A 16,233-nucleotide genomic window follows, 5' to 3' on the forward strand; every position below is an offset into this window, starting at 1 on the left:
AACTTAATACTAAGAAAGACTTTAATGTTTAACATTGTTCTTACGTTTTTGTACCTAGTACTAAGATGGCAGCATGTGTGATGACACTGAAACTTTTCACAACCTTATTTCTGTACTTGAGTACACATAACAATAAAGTCTAAATCATTAATAAAATGATCTGTCGTGCATTAAATTCTGGAATACAAGCTGAACTGTTTTGAACCTAAAGCACAACATCCATGGTCAGATGATGCTGAAGCAGCATTAAAGTGGATTTCCAGGGTCAAGTCCCTAGGATTGGAGCAGGATAACAATGGGGATGAACCTATTTGAAGGTTCAGCAAAAAAATTAAGTCAAAGCAAATTGAAAGTGTAAAGTTATTTTATGAAACAGGAATTACTTTGAACATAAAGATAGATACATCACACTCAGCTTTCCTTTAATTATTAATTCAGAGAAGCAACTGGTACATGCACAATAATCTTACTAGCTTCCCCCCGTGCTGTGAATTCTAGCATCATATTATCACTCATAGCAGTAATGCGAAGGTATTCATTTCTCACACCAGCCATATGTCTTCTCCGAATGAGAATGCCAATGTAGTGTTGCTTTGTTTTGTTGTCCTGTCTCAGTGGAAATTTGTTGTTCCTCTCATTTCACATTCTTAAACAAAATGCAAAGACAGGAAACATTTGACTAATTAATGAAGGCTGAATTTAAACATGTACACAAGTGCCAATGCAATGCATTGCTGATCTCCCAAAATGAAAAATGATTTAATGTTAATCATGATTTACAAAGGACTTGTTTTTGTTTTATGTTTAATTACATAATGTTAGTAAACAAACTACATTTTACTTCAACAAAAAGAGATGAACCATTCTTTTGTTTAGTCACATTCACAAAGTATAAAGTGCTATGTGTTTTCAAAGCAAAAACACACAAAAGGCATCCAAACACAAAAATTACACAGCATCCACTGAAACAAATAAAGACATTTTTAAAAGTAATTTTATCATTTAGTCTTGTTACATCATAGTTTTCTTTACCACTAATCTTGTAGCAGAAATGGTTAAAATATCAATATATTTGAAACATTCACACTTTTCTAATATTATTAGCAGTTTTGTGAATGTTGCAATGTATGATGGAGTGCTATAGTATTATGTTGGTCCTCAAATTGTAGTTTGATCCATGCTTGTGACATGAAGCAATCAGGTGACCATCCAAAAAAAACCAAGCTGATTTTACGCTGAAAAACCAAAGAATTTCGGATACTAGAAATCAGAAACAAAATCAAAAATTGCTGGAATAACTCAGTAGGTCTGGCAGCATCTGTGGCGGGAAAGCAGAGTTAATGTTTTGAATTCAGTGATGCTTCTTCAGTTCTGGTACAGAAGAAGGATCACCTGGACCTGAAACATTAACTCTGCTTTGTCTCTACTGATGCTGCCAGATTTGTTGAGTTGTTCCAGTAATTTCTGATTTCATGCCAACTTGCCTATTCTTTTAAGTAGAATCCCTTTGCGTAATTATCATCAGACTCTGTTAATAGCCTTCCCCCTTTTCTCTCTTGCCTTTACACGACATCAGTGTCTCTTACTGGCTGCCAGAGAATGGTCTGTCACTCCAGTTCAAGTTGTGCCAGGCACAATGGTTTGACCTTTTCAGCCACAGTACCAGAAGTGGTTCTGTATTCATTATACCAGAGGAAATCAGTGATAGGAACCAGAACAATCTTTTTCCATTTTTACTCCTTGTCAACATTGAAAACACTTGTCATTTATGGCAAAAAATCAGCAATAAAACAAACTACTCTTTCCAAACAAATATCTCCAAAATTAGAAGGCATTGTAGACAGCAAGCATTACAAGTCTCTCACATCAGCCATCTTTGCAGACCTCTGAATAACACTGTCAATCTTTGCCAAATCGCATTTAATTCTGTGCCATGAACATACAGCGATTATGAGTTCAGTTAAGTTTATCTCAGCCTCAAAACCCCTTTCTGTGGGAAATTTATAGGGAGAGGAAAAGTATAAGAGGTTAAATGTAATATTTTTCCAGACCAAATTTTAAGACATATAAGGACTAAGTGACCAGTGAAATATTTTATAAAATATACATGTTCCAAAAGACATTTAAAGGGCCACTAAAGCAAAATGGCTTATACTGGAAAACAAATATCTGACAGATGTTTAAGAAAACAACTAATTAATTATTTTACATTCAACATAGAGTCTTGCTCAGTGCTACAAGCAGTTCAGTTTTTGTGATTTGTGCAGTTCAATACTATACATTCAATAATTCTGAACAGAGTTAACAGTTTGTCACAACTTAAAACTGTAATATCCTTTAATATCCTAACTAAGCAATAATTCAAATGCAACACAGCCTATCTGACATTCTGTACACCTGTAGAAACACTTAAAATCCACAAAATTCAATATACTAAGCCACTTTTTCTATTGTTTGGAAATGGGGTAACAATTTTAACACAATATCTTGTTAATACAAATCAAGTTACTTAATCTGAAGGAAGAAAATTACAGACTTGTCATGGGATTCAGGAAACTATATTACACTTTAGCAATGAGAGAAATGTTTATAAGTTTCCATAATAAATGGCTCAAGGCATATTGAGATGTTTTTGAAAACATTCACAGTTAATTCCTCTCACAATAGTACCTACGCTTTTATTTAGTTATTGAAATTAATGTCCAGCTTAATTTAAGCAGCATTTCAGCTTTGAAAGAAGAATTGCTGGTATCTTCAGGACGGTATGAACAAGATGTACTGAGCCAATATTTTGTTCAATACCTTAACGAGCTTCATTTCATTTTTCAGAAGCTGTACTAAGGGTAACTAAAAGTTCAGCCATTTATTGGCAGTATATTTTGCAAATATTGTAAAACAAAAGGACTTATCTGGAATCTGACAGCAAAACCTTAAAAGGACCAGCCTGAATATGGTTTCTCAGTGCACTAACTTTCCTTTTTCACCTCTTACAACAGATACCTGAAACCAAATTCATTCGTGTAATTTATATAACATAAATCTTAGATTTTATACTGTCGTGTGTGTGTATGTGTGTGTGTGCGCGCACGTGCGGGGAGGGGTGGGAGGACACAAAATAAGGTTCGGACAGAATATATTTTCTTCTTTAGAGAAGGATGAAAAATTATATTACAGATTTGTTTAGTTAATTAGCATCTTTTAAGTTTACAAATGCTATTTCGTAATATTCATGTGTTACATTACTTAGAGAAAGAATGCCCCCCCTTAGAACTTTTTTCATTCTAGCTGTCTTGTCAAGCATAACCGATCACAATTAAGAGCAGCACATTTGGTCATAACTTACATAACATAGATTTAAACTTGTGGTAACTATTTGATGAAGTCAAGGCTGACTTTCAAAAACGAAATGCTTCTACTTTTTTTAAAAAATCACTTAAGTTACTTCCAATGTTGTTCACAGGTATTTGCAATTGAACTATCAGATTAACATTTGGAGGCATTATAACGTCACCATGAATGTGAAACGGAATGCGCCAGGTCTCTCAATATTTTACTTGGTATTCCATCGGTATTACATAACTATAACAACAATTTTATAGAACAACAGTCTACAGGGTTTTTGTCCGATCTCAATGTTCTCCAGTTATCTAGTGAATGTATTGTATTTCTAAATTCTACAGCAATGAATTAAAATAGAAGACTGTTTCTGTCAAAAAAAGTGCCAACTCTAGTGGAAAAGTGCAATTTGGAACTAAAAGGATACTGACAGTAGGACGTATATACAGATAATTAGCATAATTCATTAGAAGGCACCTAACAAATATGCACCAAATATTTCCTTTACTGAGAGTGAAAATGTTCAAGTTGGCAATGTTGATTTAATAATTTTATTAAGTGTAGTCAAAATAAACTGTTTTATACTACATTCGGCTCATCTCAGGAATCCTATAAACTCTAATGATGTTTTTATCCAAAAATAGTTGACTTTGGTCTGAGTTTTAATGCATTTTTTGGGTCTTTATGATCACCTGTTCCTTGCAGGGAAGGTGTAGATTGAATGACTTGTGTTTTAAATCTTAATCGATTGAATTTCATCTTGTTAATTGAGGTTTTCCGGCTGACTGGTTTTGAGATTGAGCCATCTGTATAAGCTTCTTCTTCAAGCGCACTGGACACTTTGTGGGTCAGATTGGAAGGAAGAACCTTTGACAGTCTCCAACGTCCACTTTCATTCTGTAACATGCTTTCAGAGTCCAAGTTTCTAGATGCACCGATAAGACTCCTCAACTCTTCAGAAGTATCTTGGCTGAGGTATTGCCATGCCTTCTTACCACTATAATCTCTAATATCAACATCAGCGTCATAGGCACCAGACAACAGTTTCACTACTTCCGTGTGCCCATGCATAGCAGCCAAATGCAGAGGGGTGTAACCACCACTAGACCGAATATTAATATTGATTGGAATGTCATGTTTAGCTGCATAATTGACTAGCATTGCCAGTAATTCCGGTTTACCATGTTTTGCTGCCCAATGAAGACATGTAAACCCAGTGACAAAATCTTTCCAAGTGATCAGACTGGGATCAGTTGTCAGTAATGCTTTGAGGCTATCCCATCTTCCTTCCGATGCATGCAACATCCATTCATGTTCCAAGGGATCAAGTGCTACTGACCCTGTATCTTCATCACTCAGTTTTGAAGTCAAAGAGGAGTCACTTTCGTTTCTATCAGATCCCAAATCTCCTTGTTTAATATTTAGAAAGGCAGAGTTACTGTAAGCAACACTATGTCTAAGCTGAGGTGAGCTGCTAATCATTAGTTCCCTAAAATTTTTCCTACTCGACCTGGGTGTACATAACAAGCTTTCACTGGCTGAACTGGATGCATTGGTCGAGACCTCAATTGTGTTTCCATCATCAAAAAGGCTGCTTGATCGACTAACTGCCAGGCTTCGTTGTAAACGCTTTCGGGAAGGTCTTCGGACATTAACGTCTGGGCTTATCCTGACTTCAGCAGGTGAAAAGTTGCAATAAGGTGTAATTAACATTTTACTTTCATTCTTTGACTTAATATCACGTTCTGTGGAGTGAATGTTTTCTATTTTTTCGGATTCTGGCGCCTGTTTTGCGGTACTTTCAGAAAAATTCCAGGTTAGAGTGCTTTTTCTATCATCGCCCGAATTGAATAAATTGGCGAGTAGATCGCCACCATTTTTCGATTTCTGAACAGTCTTACTGGTGTCTTGATGTTGCAATGTTTCGCCCAAATCAGTAACTAATTGTCTGGATTCAGTCACCAATTTCGTTGCTTGATTATGCTCGGTTTGGACTTGATTCTCCATTTCTGTGGTCATATTTGATACGGTTGGAGTTCCATTTGTCGAAGCAACTTGTTGGCTCGCTCCATTTACATGGGAGTGCCTTGCAACTCGCCCGTCTTCTTCAGCACTGCGCTGGTCCAACAGCACAGTCTGTTGGCTTTCACTGCATCCCTCATCATACGAGTTGTCCAAACACCCACTATCAACGACTGGCGCGGAAAGTACCGATTTAGGCGGATCTGTCAAAGCTCCTCCATCCAGGCTTTGTTTCCTCCCTTCTGTAGACGAACTGTTGCCGATTCTTTCAGATTGTCTGTCACGTTTTTCCACACCGCCGGCAGCACCATCACTGTCTTTCCAGCCATGCCCCTTACCATCCGCAGATACCTCGGACCAGTTAATCTGATATCGGTACTTCTTCTTCAAACACACGTATTTCACCCCATCTTCTTGGACCACCAGCCCCACTTTGTTCACGAACTCTTTGAACAGCCCTCGAGCGTCTGCCCTCGTCTTGGGGTTGTTCAGAAAAACTGTGAAATGTTCCAGCAGCACAGCACTCGGCACTTTCCCTCCTCTGTCCCAGAGAAACTGCCACACGGCGTTCACACTCAATTCCGCTGCCATTACGAAATTATTTTGTATCAGCAGCGTTTTTTCAACCGACCAGCACAACCTTTGAGCGGCATCACTGTATCCGCCTCTTTTTTCTCTCACTAACGAGCCTATTTCCAAGCTGCTGCTGAGTTTCCTTGTGGTCAGAAGCAAACAGTCTCCCACCCCATTATCCCATAGCAACCAATTACTTCCGGTCCCACACCGTCGAGCTGTCAATCAAGCACCAACCATCGGGCTACAGCATAATAGGGGACTTAAGGAAGAGAACAAATGCCAAGGCAAAATATTAAATAAGTGGACAGTTTCTAGTGTGCCTTTTAATTAGAATATAAGTAACTAAACCAGAGTGGATCATAGCTGTGTGTTTTGGGGGTTACAATTAACTTATTGCACACACGTGTGTGTACGCTCCATTCCCTAATGTGTTTGGTAGGGTCCTGTATTGTGCCCTGATTGAAACGGAGCATCCGCGTTCCAGTCCTAACCGTCAGCGCGAGCCGATCCAACCTCCGCCCGGTTCGAACTGTCACCATCAGCCGCTTCCATTCCCAATCACCACCCGCTCCTCTCCCGACTTCCCGGTTCCAACCGTTACCTTCGATCGCTCGAATCTCAACCGTCATTCGCTCCTCTCCGACCCCCCCCGGGCATTATCGTCACCGCCGGCCGCTCCGACCGGCTCCAGCCCCGTTGATGGCTTCGGCAGACATCGTCCGCCAAATGGTGAGCACATTCTCTTCCAAGTTTTCATTTTTGTTTACGATGTCGCTCGTTCGCTTTCGTCGTAGGATTAACGAAACAAGTTAGTTTTACCCAGGTCCTGGACTGGGAGTTGTCACCAATCCGGGTGAGTTTTTTTTAAAAAAGTGGTTGTGTCGGGGTTGTTTAACCTTTTTTTTTTGGTTTTCGTTTCTGAGTCGGTTCCCGGTGGTGATAACGATTTAGTTGTCGAAGATGCAGCTAAGGTGGCCCCTGTTGTTCAAAACCCAGGGGACGAGTTTTGTAAAAAAGAGTTTGTGATCGGCGTCCCGGCACAGGGCATTCCCGAGGGAGAGGAATGTCATGCTATAAAGCTCTGGGAAATGTACCCAGTCCTTCCAGTGAAATGGAGCGAGGGAGGAGATACTTTTCATTGAATCTGCACTTGTTTAGATTTCCTGTGCAATTTTACACGAGATTCCTTTCCATGTGAGTTGTGAAATTAAGTTACTTTGTGGGATGGGTGGCGGAAACAAATCAGTCACTAACCAACCAATGTTCATGTTTCCTGATAATGATCGGAATGTTTCCGTCAATTCCTGGCTGAGGCGGTGCTGATATTCCAGTGGAATGTGGCTCTGTGGGGGGAGTGGGGTGAGGCTTCTCGTCTCCACTCTTCAAGTTAGGCGGTTGATGGGTCTTTTAGCAGAATGTTACGGGTTCGTTGCCATCATATTACTGGATCGAACCTGTTAATGGAAAGTAACGTTGTGTATTTCTTTTCAGTCAACGTGGTTTGCCTCACAACTCCACTTATCCCCCGTTTTGACATGTTTGTATCGGCCTTTGCTCAGAATTTGAGTATCGCTAACAAATGTCCAGACCAACAGTATGGACAGTTGCTCGTGTGCACATCAATTTTTTTTATCTGAAATTATTTATTGTTGACAATATGGTTAAAGGTGTCAATGATCCCTCTAGCTATGGGCCGAAGGCAGGTATATGAATTTAGGCCACAGAAAGCCTGTTCTCAAGAAGTGATGGAATAGGCTCGAAGTTCTGGCCGAACGGCCTCCTCCAGTTCTGAAGCAGTAGCCACATAGAAACAGAAGACACCCTGTAGCATGGACTTCTTGTCTGATCCATGCACGTGCTAGGGCCTTTATCAGGACGAAAGCCAAGTACTATGCCAGAACAAGCCCTATCTTGAGGCAAAGGTTTCAGTCTATTCCCAGAAGCTATAGATGTAATAGTACATAGTATTGTTATTTTGAGAGCTTGAGTTCTAAAGTGCAAGAAACATTGTGTTTTAGATATAGAGTCATATAGTATTGAAACAAACCCTTCAGTCCAAATCGTCCATGCCAACCAAGTTTCCTAAACTAAACTAGTCTCACGTGCCTGAGTTTGGTCCGTATCCCTCTTAAACCTTTTGTATTCATGTACATGTCTTTTAAAATAGGAGAAAGTGAGGACTGCAGATGCTGGAGATCAAGAGTCAAAGTGTGGGGTGCTGGAAAAGCACAGCTGGTCAGCAGTGCTCATTCCTGATGAAGGGCTTCTGCCCAAAACATCAACTCTCCTGCTCCTTGGATGTTGCTTGACAGGCTGTGCTTTTCCAGCACCACATTCTTCGACTCATGCCTTTGAAATGTTGCAGCATTCCTGCATCTACCACTTCCTCTGGCAGTTCATTCCACACATGAACCTCTTGTTGTGGAAGAAGTTGCCCCACCGGTTCCATTTAAGTCTTTCTCTTTTCACCTTAAAAAATATGCTCCCTAGGTTTGAAATTCCCCCCCATCTTAAGGTAAATAGAGAAAAGACTTTTGCTATTCATGCCTGTCATGATTTTATAAAGCTTTTTATAAGATCATCCTACTCTATAGTGGGAAAACTCCCAGCCTAACCAGCCTCTTTTTATAACTCAAACCCTCCAGACTTGAATATTATGGTACAGGTGGCTCAGCATTTAGCACTGCTCCCTCACAGCACCAGAGTCCCCGGTTCGATTCAAGCCTCGGGTGACTGTCTGCGTGTTTCCTCCCACAGTCCAAAGATGTGCAGGTCAGGTGAATTGGCCATGCTAAATTGCCCATTGTGTTAGGTGCATTAGTCAGGGGGAAATGGGTCTGGGTGGGTTACTGTTCGGAGGGTTGGTGTGGGCTTGTTGGGCCGGAGGACCTGTTTCCACACTATAGAGAATCTAATCTAATCTAAATCTTTTTTGAATATTTTCTGGTTTAACAATATCCTTCCTACAGCAGGGTGACCAGAACTGTACACAGTACTACAAAATAGCCTCAACAACTTCCTGTAGAACCTCAATATGACATCCCAACTCCTACACTAAATGGTCTTTTTTTCAATTCTGTGAAGATCTGACTTTGTTTTACAGGTCACGAAGTAGTTGAGTTCAAATTAGCATTTGCAAGAAATCCTGTGATTTCAACTAAGCTGCCTGAGGTGATAATTGCTGTGTTCTGTGCTGACTTGAGTTTTAGGACCACAAGAGGGGGTGACAAGGGTCCAGAAGCAATTACTATTATTAGCAGTCTGCAAGGATTCAGGACTGGGCAAGTTCCAATAATAGGATGTTGCAAGAATATTGACAGGAAGGCATGATACAAGGCCATTGAACACATGAGTTTAGCATGCTAAGTAATAGTGAGCTGAGTTGAAGTTTATTTTAAGACTTACTGGGGGAAGAGAGATATTAACTGAAGAAAATAGAATATAATGAATGCATAGCATTATGTCGAAAGGAAATAGATTACAACTGCCAACTGAGCATGACCTTTGTGAGATAAGGTTGATGCTTCACTGAAGCTTGTGTCTGTAAAGATATTGCATTAATAAGAACAAATCTTTCTTTCTGCTGTTTGTAATGAGATTGTTAAAATAGTCATCTAACATAAAACATCAGCTATATTATGTTAAAAGCAAATTGGCAGCTTCTTGTGAACGTACTTAATGTCTAACCTCCATGATAAACAACAAAAAATGAAAACTTAGTCTGTCATGCCAGGTTTTACTGTCATACTGGAAAATTCAGATAGGTTAAGAAGGGCTTATGTCCGAAACGTCGATTCTCCTGCTCCTCGGATGCTGCCTGGCCTGCTGTGTTTTTCCAGCACCACGTTTTTCAACTCTGAAAATTCAGATCCCAATCAGCTTGAATCAAAACATTATCAATAGTGGATACTGTCACTTATATGAGCAGCACACACTGTTGAGTTGCTTGTATTGCAACAAAGCAAATACATAGCTTTTGGCAGATTTCAAGCTTCACGAAGAGGAGTAAGACTGCCTCTCAAACTGAAAGTCTATAAAGCAATAATATTATCCACTTTTCATGATGCAAAAAATTTACTAGTTAAAAATTGCAACCACTTTTGTTTAAGTTTTCTTTGGAAGAATCTGAAGATCAGGTGGCTAGACAAAATACCAGATATTCAGGTGTCAAGCTGTCTTCCTTGCTGTATTGAGACAGTCACAATTGAGTTGGGTTGGTCAGGTAGCCTGGATGCTTGACACTCACCAAAGCAAATCTTTTGTGGACAGATTGAATATTGGGTACACTCTGTCACTTAAGTGAAGTGCTAAAGCGCAGTCATATCACTTTTCAGTCTTGGTATCAACTTTGAGTTCTCAGAGAAGATTGCACAGGCTCGCTGCACCTGGTGCAACAAAATTGAACATTATACAGCCTTCTTCAAAAGAAAATGCAAATACTCGCAAACTTACTAGAAAACTGGAGCCAGCATTTCTCCAAAACTTTGTGATATCTTGCCCTATTTGCAGAACCTTGTATGCAATTTGATCTTAGTAGTCACTGGAACCCTATTGGGCACTTCAGATAATGAATATGTTTGTCCTTTAAGGGGTGAATGCCTTAAAAAGATGTTCTTGTAATATATACATTTTATGTAGGAGAATGCTGGTAATTTAAAATAGTTTTTTTTAGACACATGATCCTGCAGTTAATAGAGGGATATGGAACATGTACAGGCAGATGGAATTAGTTTAAAACGGCAACATGGTAGATCAAAGGGCCTATTTCTGTTCTGTTCTGTACTGTTCTATGTTCAATATTCTAATGGATTTTCATTCATTAATGGTATAGGAGTTATTGTCAAAGCCAGCATTACCATTTCATAATTGCTCCTGAGAAAGACCCACCAACTTGGAACATTGCATCTTGAATTCCTGTAGCCATTGTGGAGCAGGTAAATCAACAGTGCTGCTAAGAAGGGAGCTTCTAGATTTTGACCCAGGGCTTGAAAGAGCAGCAATATAGAGTCATAGAGATGTACAGCACGGAAACAGACCCTCCAACTCGTCCATGCAGACCAGATATCCCAATCTAATCTACTTGCCAGCATGTGGCCCAGATGCCTCCAAACCCTTCCTATTCTCCTATTCATATCCCATCCGGACGCCTATTAAATGTTACAATTGTACCAGCCTCCACCACGTCCTCTGGCAGCTCATTCCATACACGCACCACCCTCTGTGTGAAAACATTGCCCCTTAGGTTTCTTTTTGTATCTTGCCCTTCTCACCCTGAATCTGTGCCATCTAGTTCTGGACTCCTCCACCGCAGGCAAATGACTTTATCTATTTGTCCTATCCATACCCTTCATGATTTTATAAACCTCTATAAGGTCACCCCTCAGCCTCCGATGCTCCTGGGAAAACAGCCTCAGCTTATTTGACCTCCAAGGTAGGATGGTATGTAGCTTGGAAGGGAGCTTGCAGATGGTGGTATTCATAGACCAGTGTGTTGACTAATGTATGTGTAGCAAATTGTGCAAACAGCAAATGAATTTTTTTTTGTGTAGTTCTTTGGAATCTTCTATAAAACCTCTTTCTGTCTCTAGTAGGATCCAGCTTTACTCACTATGGAGTGTACTTCTAATTTCCTTCTGACTCGAAAGGCACTTTTTCTAAATGAGCTCTGATAGATCAGTTGGTAGAGCATCAGACTTTTAATCTGAGGGTTCAGAGTTCAACTCCCTGTTCAGGCAGAGCTGTTTAGATCCCCCCCAATTGTTTTTGTGCTGTATGACTCGATAGACAAAAAAGACTAGTTCAGTTTGGAAAACCTAATCACATAGACAAGATGTGGGCCTGTCTCTGTGTTGTATGAATGAATGATTTTATTCTCCTCTGTATTTGATAGTGAAAAATACGGTAAAATGCATTGAATAGCTTCTACTGTCACAATGACGCTGGCGCCATTTGAATAGTTTACGAATAATAAAACAATTTATGACTGACTTTAAGAGACTTAGTAGCCATTTACAATTATCTGTGGCCTAGTGCTTACTTTTTGGACTCTAACAAATAACTGAAAACATAGAAGTTGGGTTCTAGCTCATAAGCATACTGGTGTTTGATACTGATGATACTGTTTGCAGGCTTCACAAAAGAGTTTGCCCTCTTGATAACCCTTGCTTTATTTGGACAAACAGCAGTGCAGTTTAAATGAAACATAGATGTGCGTATGTCAAAAAGGGTGGCGCTGAAAAAGCGCAACAGGTCAGGCAGCATCGGAGGAGTAGGGGAGTCAATGTTTCGGGCTTAAGCCCTGAAATGTCCGAAACGTTGACTCTCCTTCTCCTCCGATGCTGCCAGACCTGCTGGGCTTTTTCAGTGCCACACATTTGACACTCCAACACCTGTAGTCCTCACTTTTTCATAGATGTGCATATGTTAATTCTTATGATTTTTCAATTGTGGAGACAGGGGAAGGTACAATCCTGTGTATGGTTTTGATTGCCTGCTATAGGAAGGATATTATTAAATTGGAGAGGGTTAGAAAAGATTTACAAAGGTGATATCAGGGGACTAGATACTGAACTATAACAGCAACCACCCCAGCATCCATACTGGAACAGCATTGGGACACTTAAATGGGCAAGGTTACACTATAGCAACCCAGAATTCCAGAAGGCCGAATAGGAACACCTATTCAAAGGATTTAAACAAAATGGGTACCCCAAGAGCACTATCCTCTGGTACTTATGGGATTAACCCAAAGAAGAAAACACTACAAGACCAGACATGATAGTGACCATACCATACATCAAAGACATACTAGAGATAACCACCCTACTACTCAGGCCCCAGCGAAACTTAGTGGCCCACAAACCAGTAAACACTATCCACCAGCTCCTCACAAAAGTTAAAGACCTGACACCCATATCCAACAGGGCAAATGTTATTCACAAGATACTCTGCAAAGACTGGGAAAAATACTACATAAGACAAGCAGGAATAAAACTAACCATATGAGTGCATGAACATCAGCTTGCCACTGCCAGACATGAACAGTACACTCTAATTTCCAACCACACAGACAACAAAGGACATAACATCAACTGGGATAATGTGGCCATCCTAGCACCAATGAAACAATCATTGAAGTCTAGCACTCCAATTGGAACTCAATCAATCGACACGTTGAACTAGACTTTGTATATAAATCACTCAGGTACAGAACTGGAAGTACCAACAAACAGAGACACATAAATACCAGGCAGGACAGAGCATCAATACATTATCAAAGATGTACTGATGATATCCCCTAGTGAGGCAACAAAATGTTTGAAGAAAAACACACCAGCTCAGCGAATGAATCCACACCGTCACATCATAGCAATTACAGAAACATGGCAGAGGGAGGGACAGGACTTGCAGCTCAGTGCTGTGGGGTTTAGATGATCTAGGAAGAATAGAAAGGAAGGCAAGAGAGAAGTGGGGTTGGCGTCTTTGATTAAGGAAAACATTACTGCTTTGTACAATCCTCAGAAATTTAGTTTGAAGCTATGTGGGTGGAACTCAGAATTAACAGGATGATTGCTTTGATCGGATTATACTATAGGCCTTCCAATAGTGAAAGAGAAATTAAGGAATAAATGGCTGGAGAGATCAAGTGAATTTGAGAGTAGGGGCATTCTTGAGAGGCAAAAAGGTAAAAGGTAACATAAGAGAACCTTGGCAGATAGCGTTAAGGATAATCCAAAGAGATTCCAGAAACACATTTAAGAACAAGAGAGTAACTAGTGAGAGAAAATGACCCCATTTAAAGATTAACAAGGAACCACAAGAGATGGAAGAGATATACTAAACAAATATTTTGCATCAGTTTTTTTTACAGTGGAGGCAAGAAATGGAGGCAAAGGAGCTCTGGGAAATATATATTGATGTCTTGAGAGCAGTATACATTACAGAAGAGGAATTGCTGGAGGTCTTAGAAAACATTAAAGATGGATAAATCTCCAGGACCTGATCAAGTTGTATACCAGGGCATTGTAGGAAGTTAGGGAAGAAATTGTGGGGCCCCTTATATCGTCTACAGCCTCGGGTGAACTGTCGGAGGATTGGATGTTATGCCTTTAAGAAAGGCTGTCAGGAGAAGCCTGACAACTATAGACCTGCGAGTCTGCCATCAGTGGTGGATACATTGTTGGTGGTGTTGTCCCATTTCCCTCTCCCCATATCAGTCGAAGCAAAACACTCAGAGACACAGTATGGCTTTACCTCCATCTTTGTTCCGGGCCCTGGAGGGAGAGAGAACAATTGTCCGTGTGCACAGAGACATGAGTTCTTTGTCTTCTCTGGAATAGCAGTTTCTTGATGAATTATATTGTCATTTTACAGGGAGGAGCATCCAGATAAGGCAACATACATATTGATTGGGTGACAATTACAATCAGCGAGTGTCAATAGTAAAGAAGTCCAACCTGAAAACAAAAAATTCTGTCTGCCCTTGCATCACTCCTCTGAGAAATCTGAATCCTTGGATAAGGGTAGTTAAATACTTCACAAAGCTGTGGACGGGTTGGAGCAAAGGGTCTGTTTCAATGCTGTACATCTCTATGACTCTGATGAGACTTCCATTCTTCCAGAGATGCTTCAGGTGGAAGATACCAGTACATCTGAGCATGCACTGCAGTCTGGGTGAATGCAGCAGCCTTTGCTGTTTCTGCTCATGCTGTGCTGTCAAATATAACAAAGCCAACTAGCTATTATGATGTTAGCTTGATTCATATCCCTTAAATGATCAAAAGACCAGGTAAAGCTCATGTGGTTTAATGTTCATAAGAAGGCCACTGGTAACAAGCTTACTGATCTCCTCATCATTGTTGATGGTTTCTTCACTTTTTGTGCTCATGACTGGGAAGCTGGTTGGGATCAGGTTGTGGAGGGGTGGGCGGTAGTCCGAACATGTGCTTTACCTGTGAAAGGAGAAACTTGAGAGGAGATGTTACTGGTGAAGGTACCTTTGCATTTTCTCTCTCATTCCTTCCTTGCCAAGGTAGTTATCACTATGAAGACACTCTCACATTTAACTACACTAAATTGTATCTGCCTATTTCAATTCTTGAAGTCTCTTACTCTGTTCATTATTTATGATATTATCACCGTTTATACAATCCATAAACTTTGAATTTGTACTGCCTAAACAATTCAGTCAATTATAAACAACAATCAATGGTCCTAAAATCAAACCCTTGGAAGACCTCATTCAGGTTTTTCAAAAATTATTTTCCTTTAACAAACTGATAATTGGCTAATGTGAAAGCTGTCAAGAAAGGTATTTCAAAAGTCTGGAACAGCAAGAAAACAACAAAATGTTTCCTGTGCTTTAGCAATTGAAGAGGCATTTTCAGTTCAGATTTAAATCTCAAACATTTTTTGGAAATAAATGCAAAATATTTTAAAATATGTTCTCCAAATGAAACTTTTTAAATAAAACAATCAGTTACAGTAACAACTTTGGTAGAGAGCAACATTCTTTGAATTTGCGATATGAAGGGGGCCAATGATGTCTTAACAATAATTAACAGAACTGAAACAGCTCAGCCTCCAGTTCTAATGTTCTCTAAAATCTTAACAAAACAGCAAACTCAAAATGCGCTCTTCTTCTTGTGAACAGTCTGCATTAAAAACACAGCAAAAAAGATACTTTAATACAATACTCTCATCTGGCTAAAGCATGACCACTGACCCAACTGTTCTTTTTAAGCAGGCATTGTACAATTTCAAACAAATCGGGGGGCTTGAGACACGCGATCAATTTGATTTAAGGTTACAAGTTTGATCATTTTAAAAAGGGCATAATGTTGTACAATTTCAATGTAAAATCAAAATCTGCCCTATTACATAGTGCACAAAACACATCGAATTGAGATCCTGATTCAAACAAGGCAAAACATTACTTAAAAGATTTTCTAAACCAGTATTTTAACAAACCAAAATTTTTAAACTCCAAACATTCTCAGTATGGCACAATTTACATTTGAAACTTTCCTTTTTCAACCCAAGTATCAGTACAACCTTAATTTCAACATTTCTCGGGTTTTTTTGCGTCCTCTCACTGAAATTACACTTATAAAAAGAAACAGCCCTCGCAGCGGACCACATGGTGCCGCACTCCAAGCCACACTCTTTCCCCCAGAACAAAGACTGTCAGTGCCTCAAATGTCACCCTTAGGGGACTTTAACCCCTTTCTCACTTTACTCCTCACAGGGACTCTAATCCCATTTGAACACAGAACCCGAACCCCAATACAGCACGGAGGA

The 16,233-nt window shown here is 39.8% G+C and overlaps 2 protein-coding genes across 2 annotated transcripts in view; one reads left to right on the plus strand and one right to left on the minus strand.

The window, feature by feature from the left end:
• Window positions 1-346: 346 nt before the first annotated feature.
• sowahca (sosondowah ankyrin repeat domain family Ca) lies at window positions 347-6,407 on the minus strand. The gene has a single exon (XM_072577531.1). It carries the CDS (start codon window positions 5,947-5,949, stop codon window positions 3,967-3,969), a length of 1,983 nt encoding a protein of 660 aa, XP_072433632.1. The 5' UTR covers window positions 5,950-6,407; the 3' UTR covers window positions 347-3,966.
• A 20-nt stretch (window positions 6,408-6,427) lies between these two features.
• septin10 (septin 10) overlaps window positions 6,428-16,233 on the plus strand; it is an 89,293-nt gene continuing 79,487 nt past the window's right edge. Inside the window, exon 1 of the mRNA XM_072577532.1 lies at window positions 6,428-6,663. Coding sequence (XP_072433633.1) covers window positions 6,634-6,663 — 30 coding nt within the window. The 5' untranslated portion in view covers window positions 6,428-6,633. The remainder of the gene's footprint in view (window positions 6,664-16,233) is intronic.

This window comes from Chiloscyllium punctatum, chromosome 9, assembly GCF_047496795.1.
Source record: "Chiloscyllium punctatum isolate Juve2018m chromosome 9, sChiPun1.3, whole genome shotgun sequence".
Lineage (NCBI taxonomy): Eukaryota > Metazoa > Chordata > Chondrichthyes > Orectolobiformes > Hemiscylliidae > Chiloscyllium > Chiloscyllium punctatum.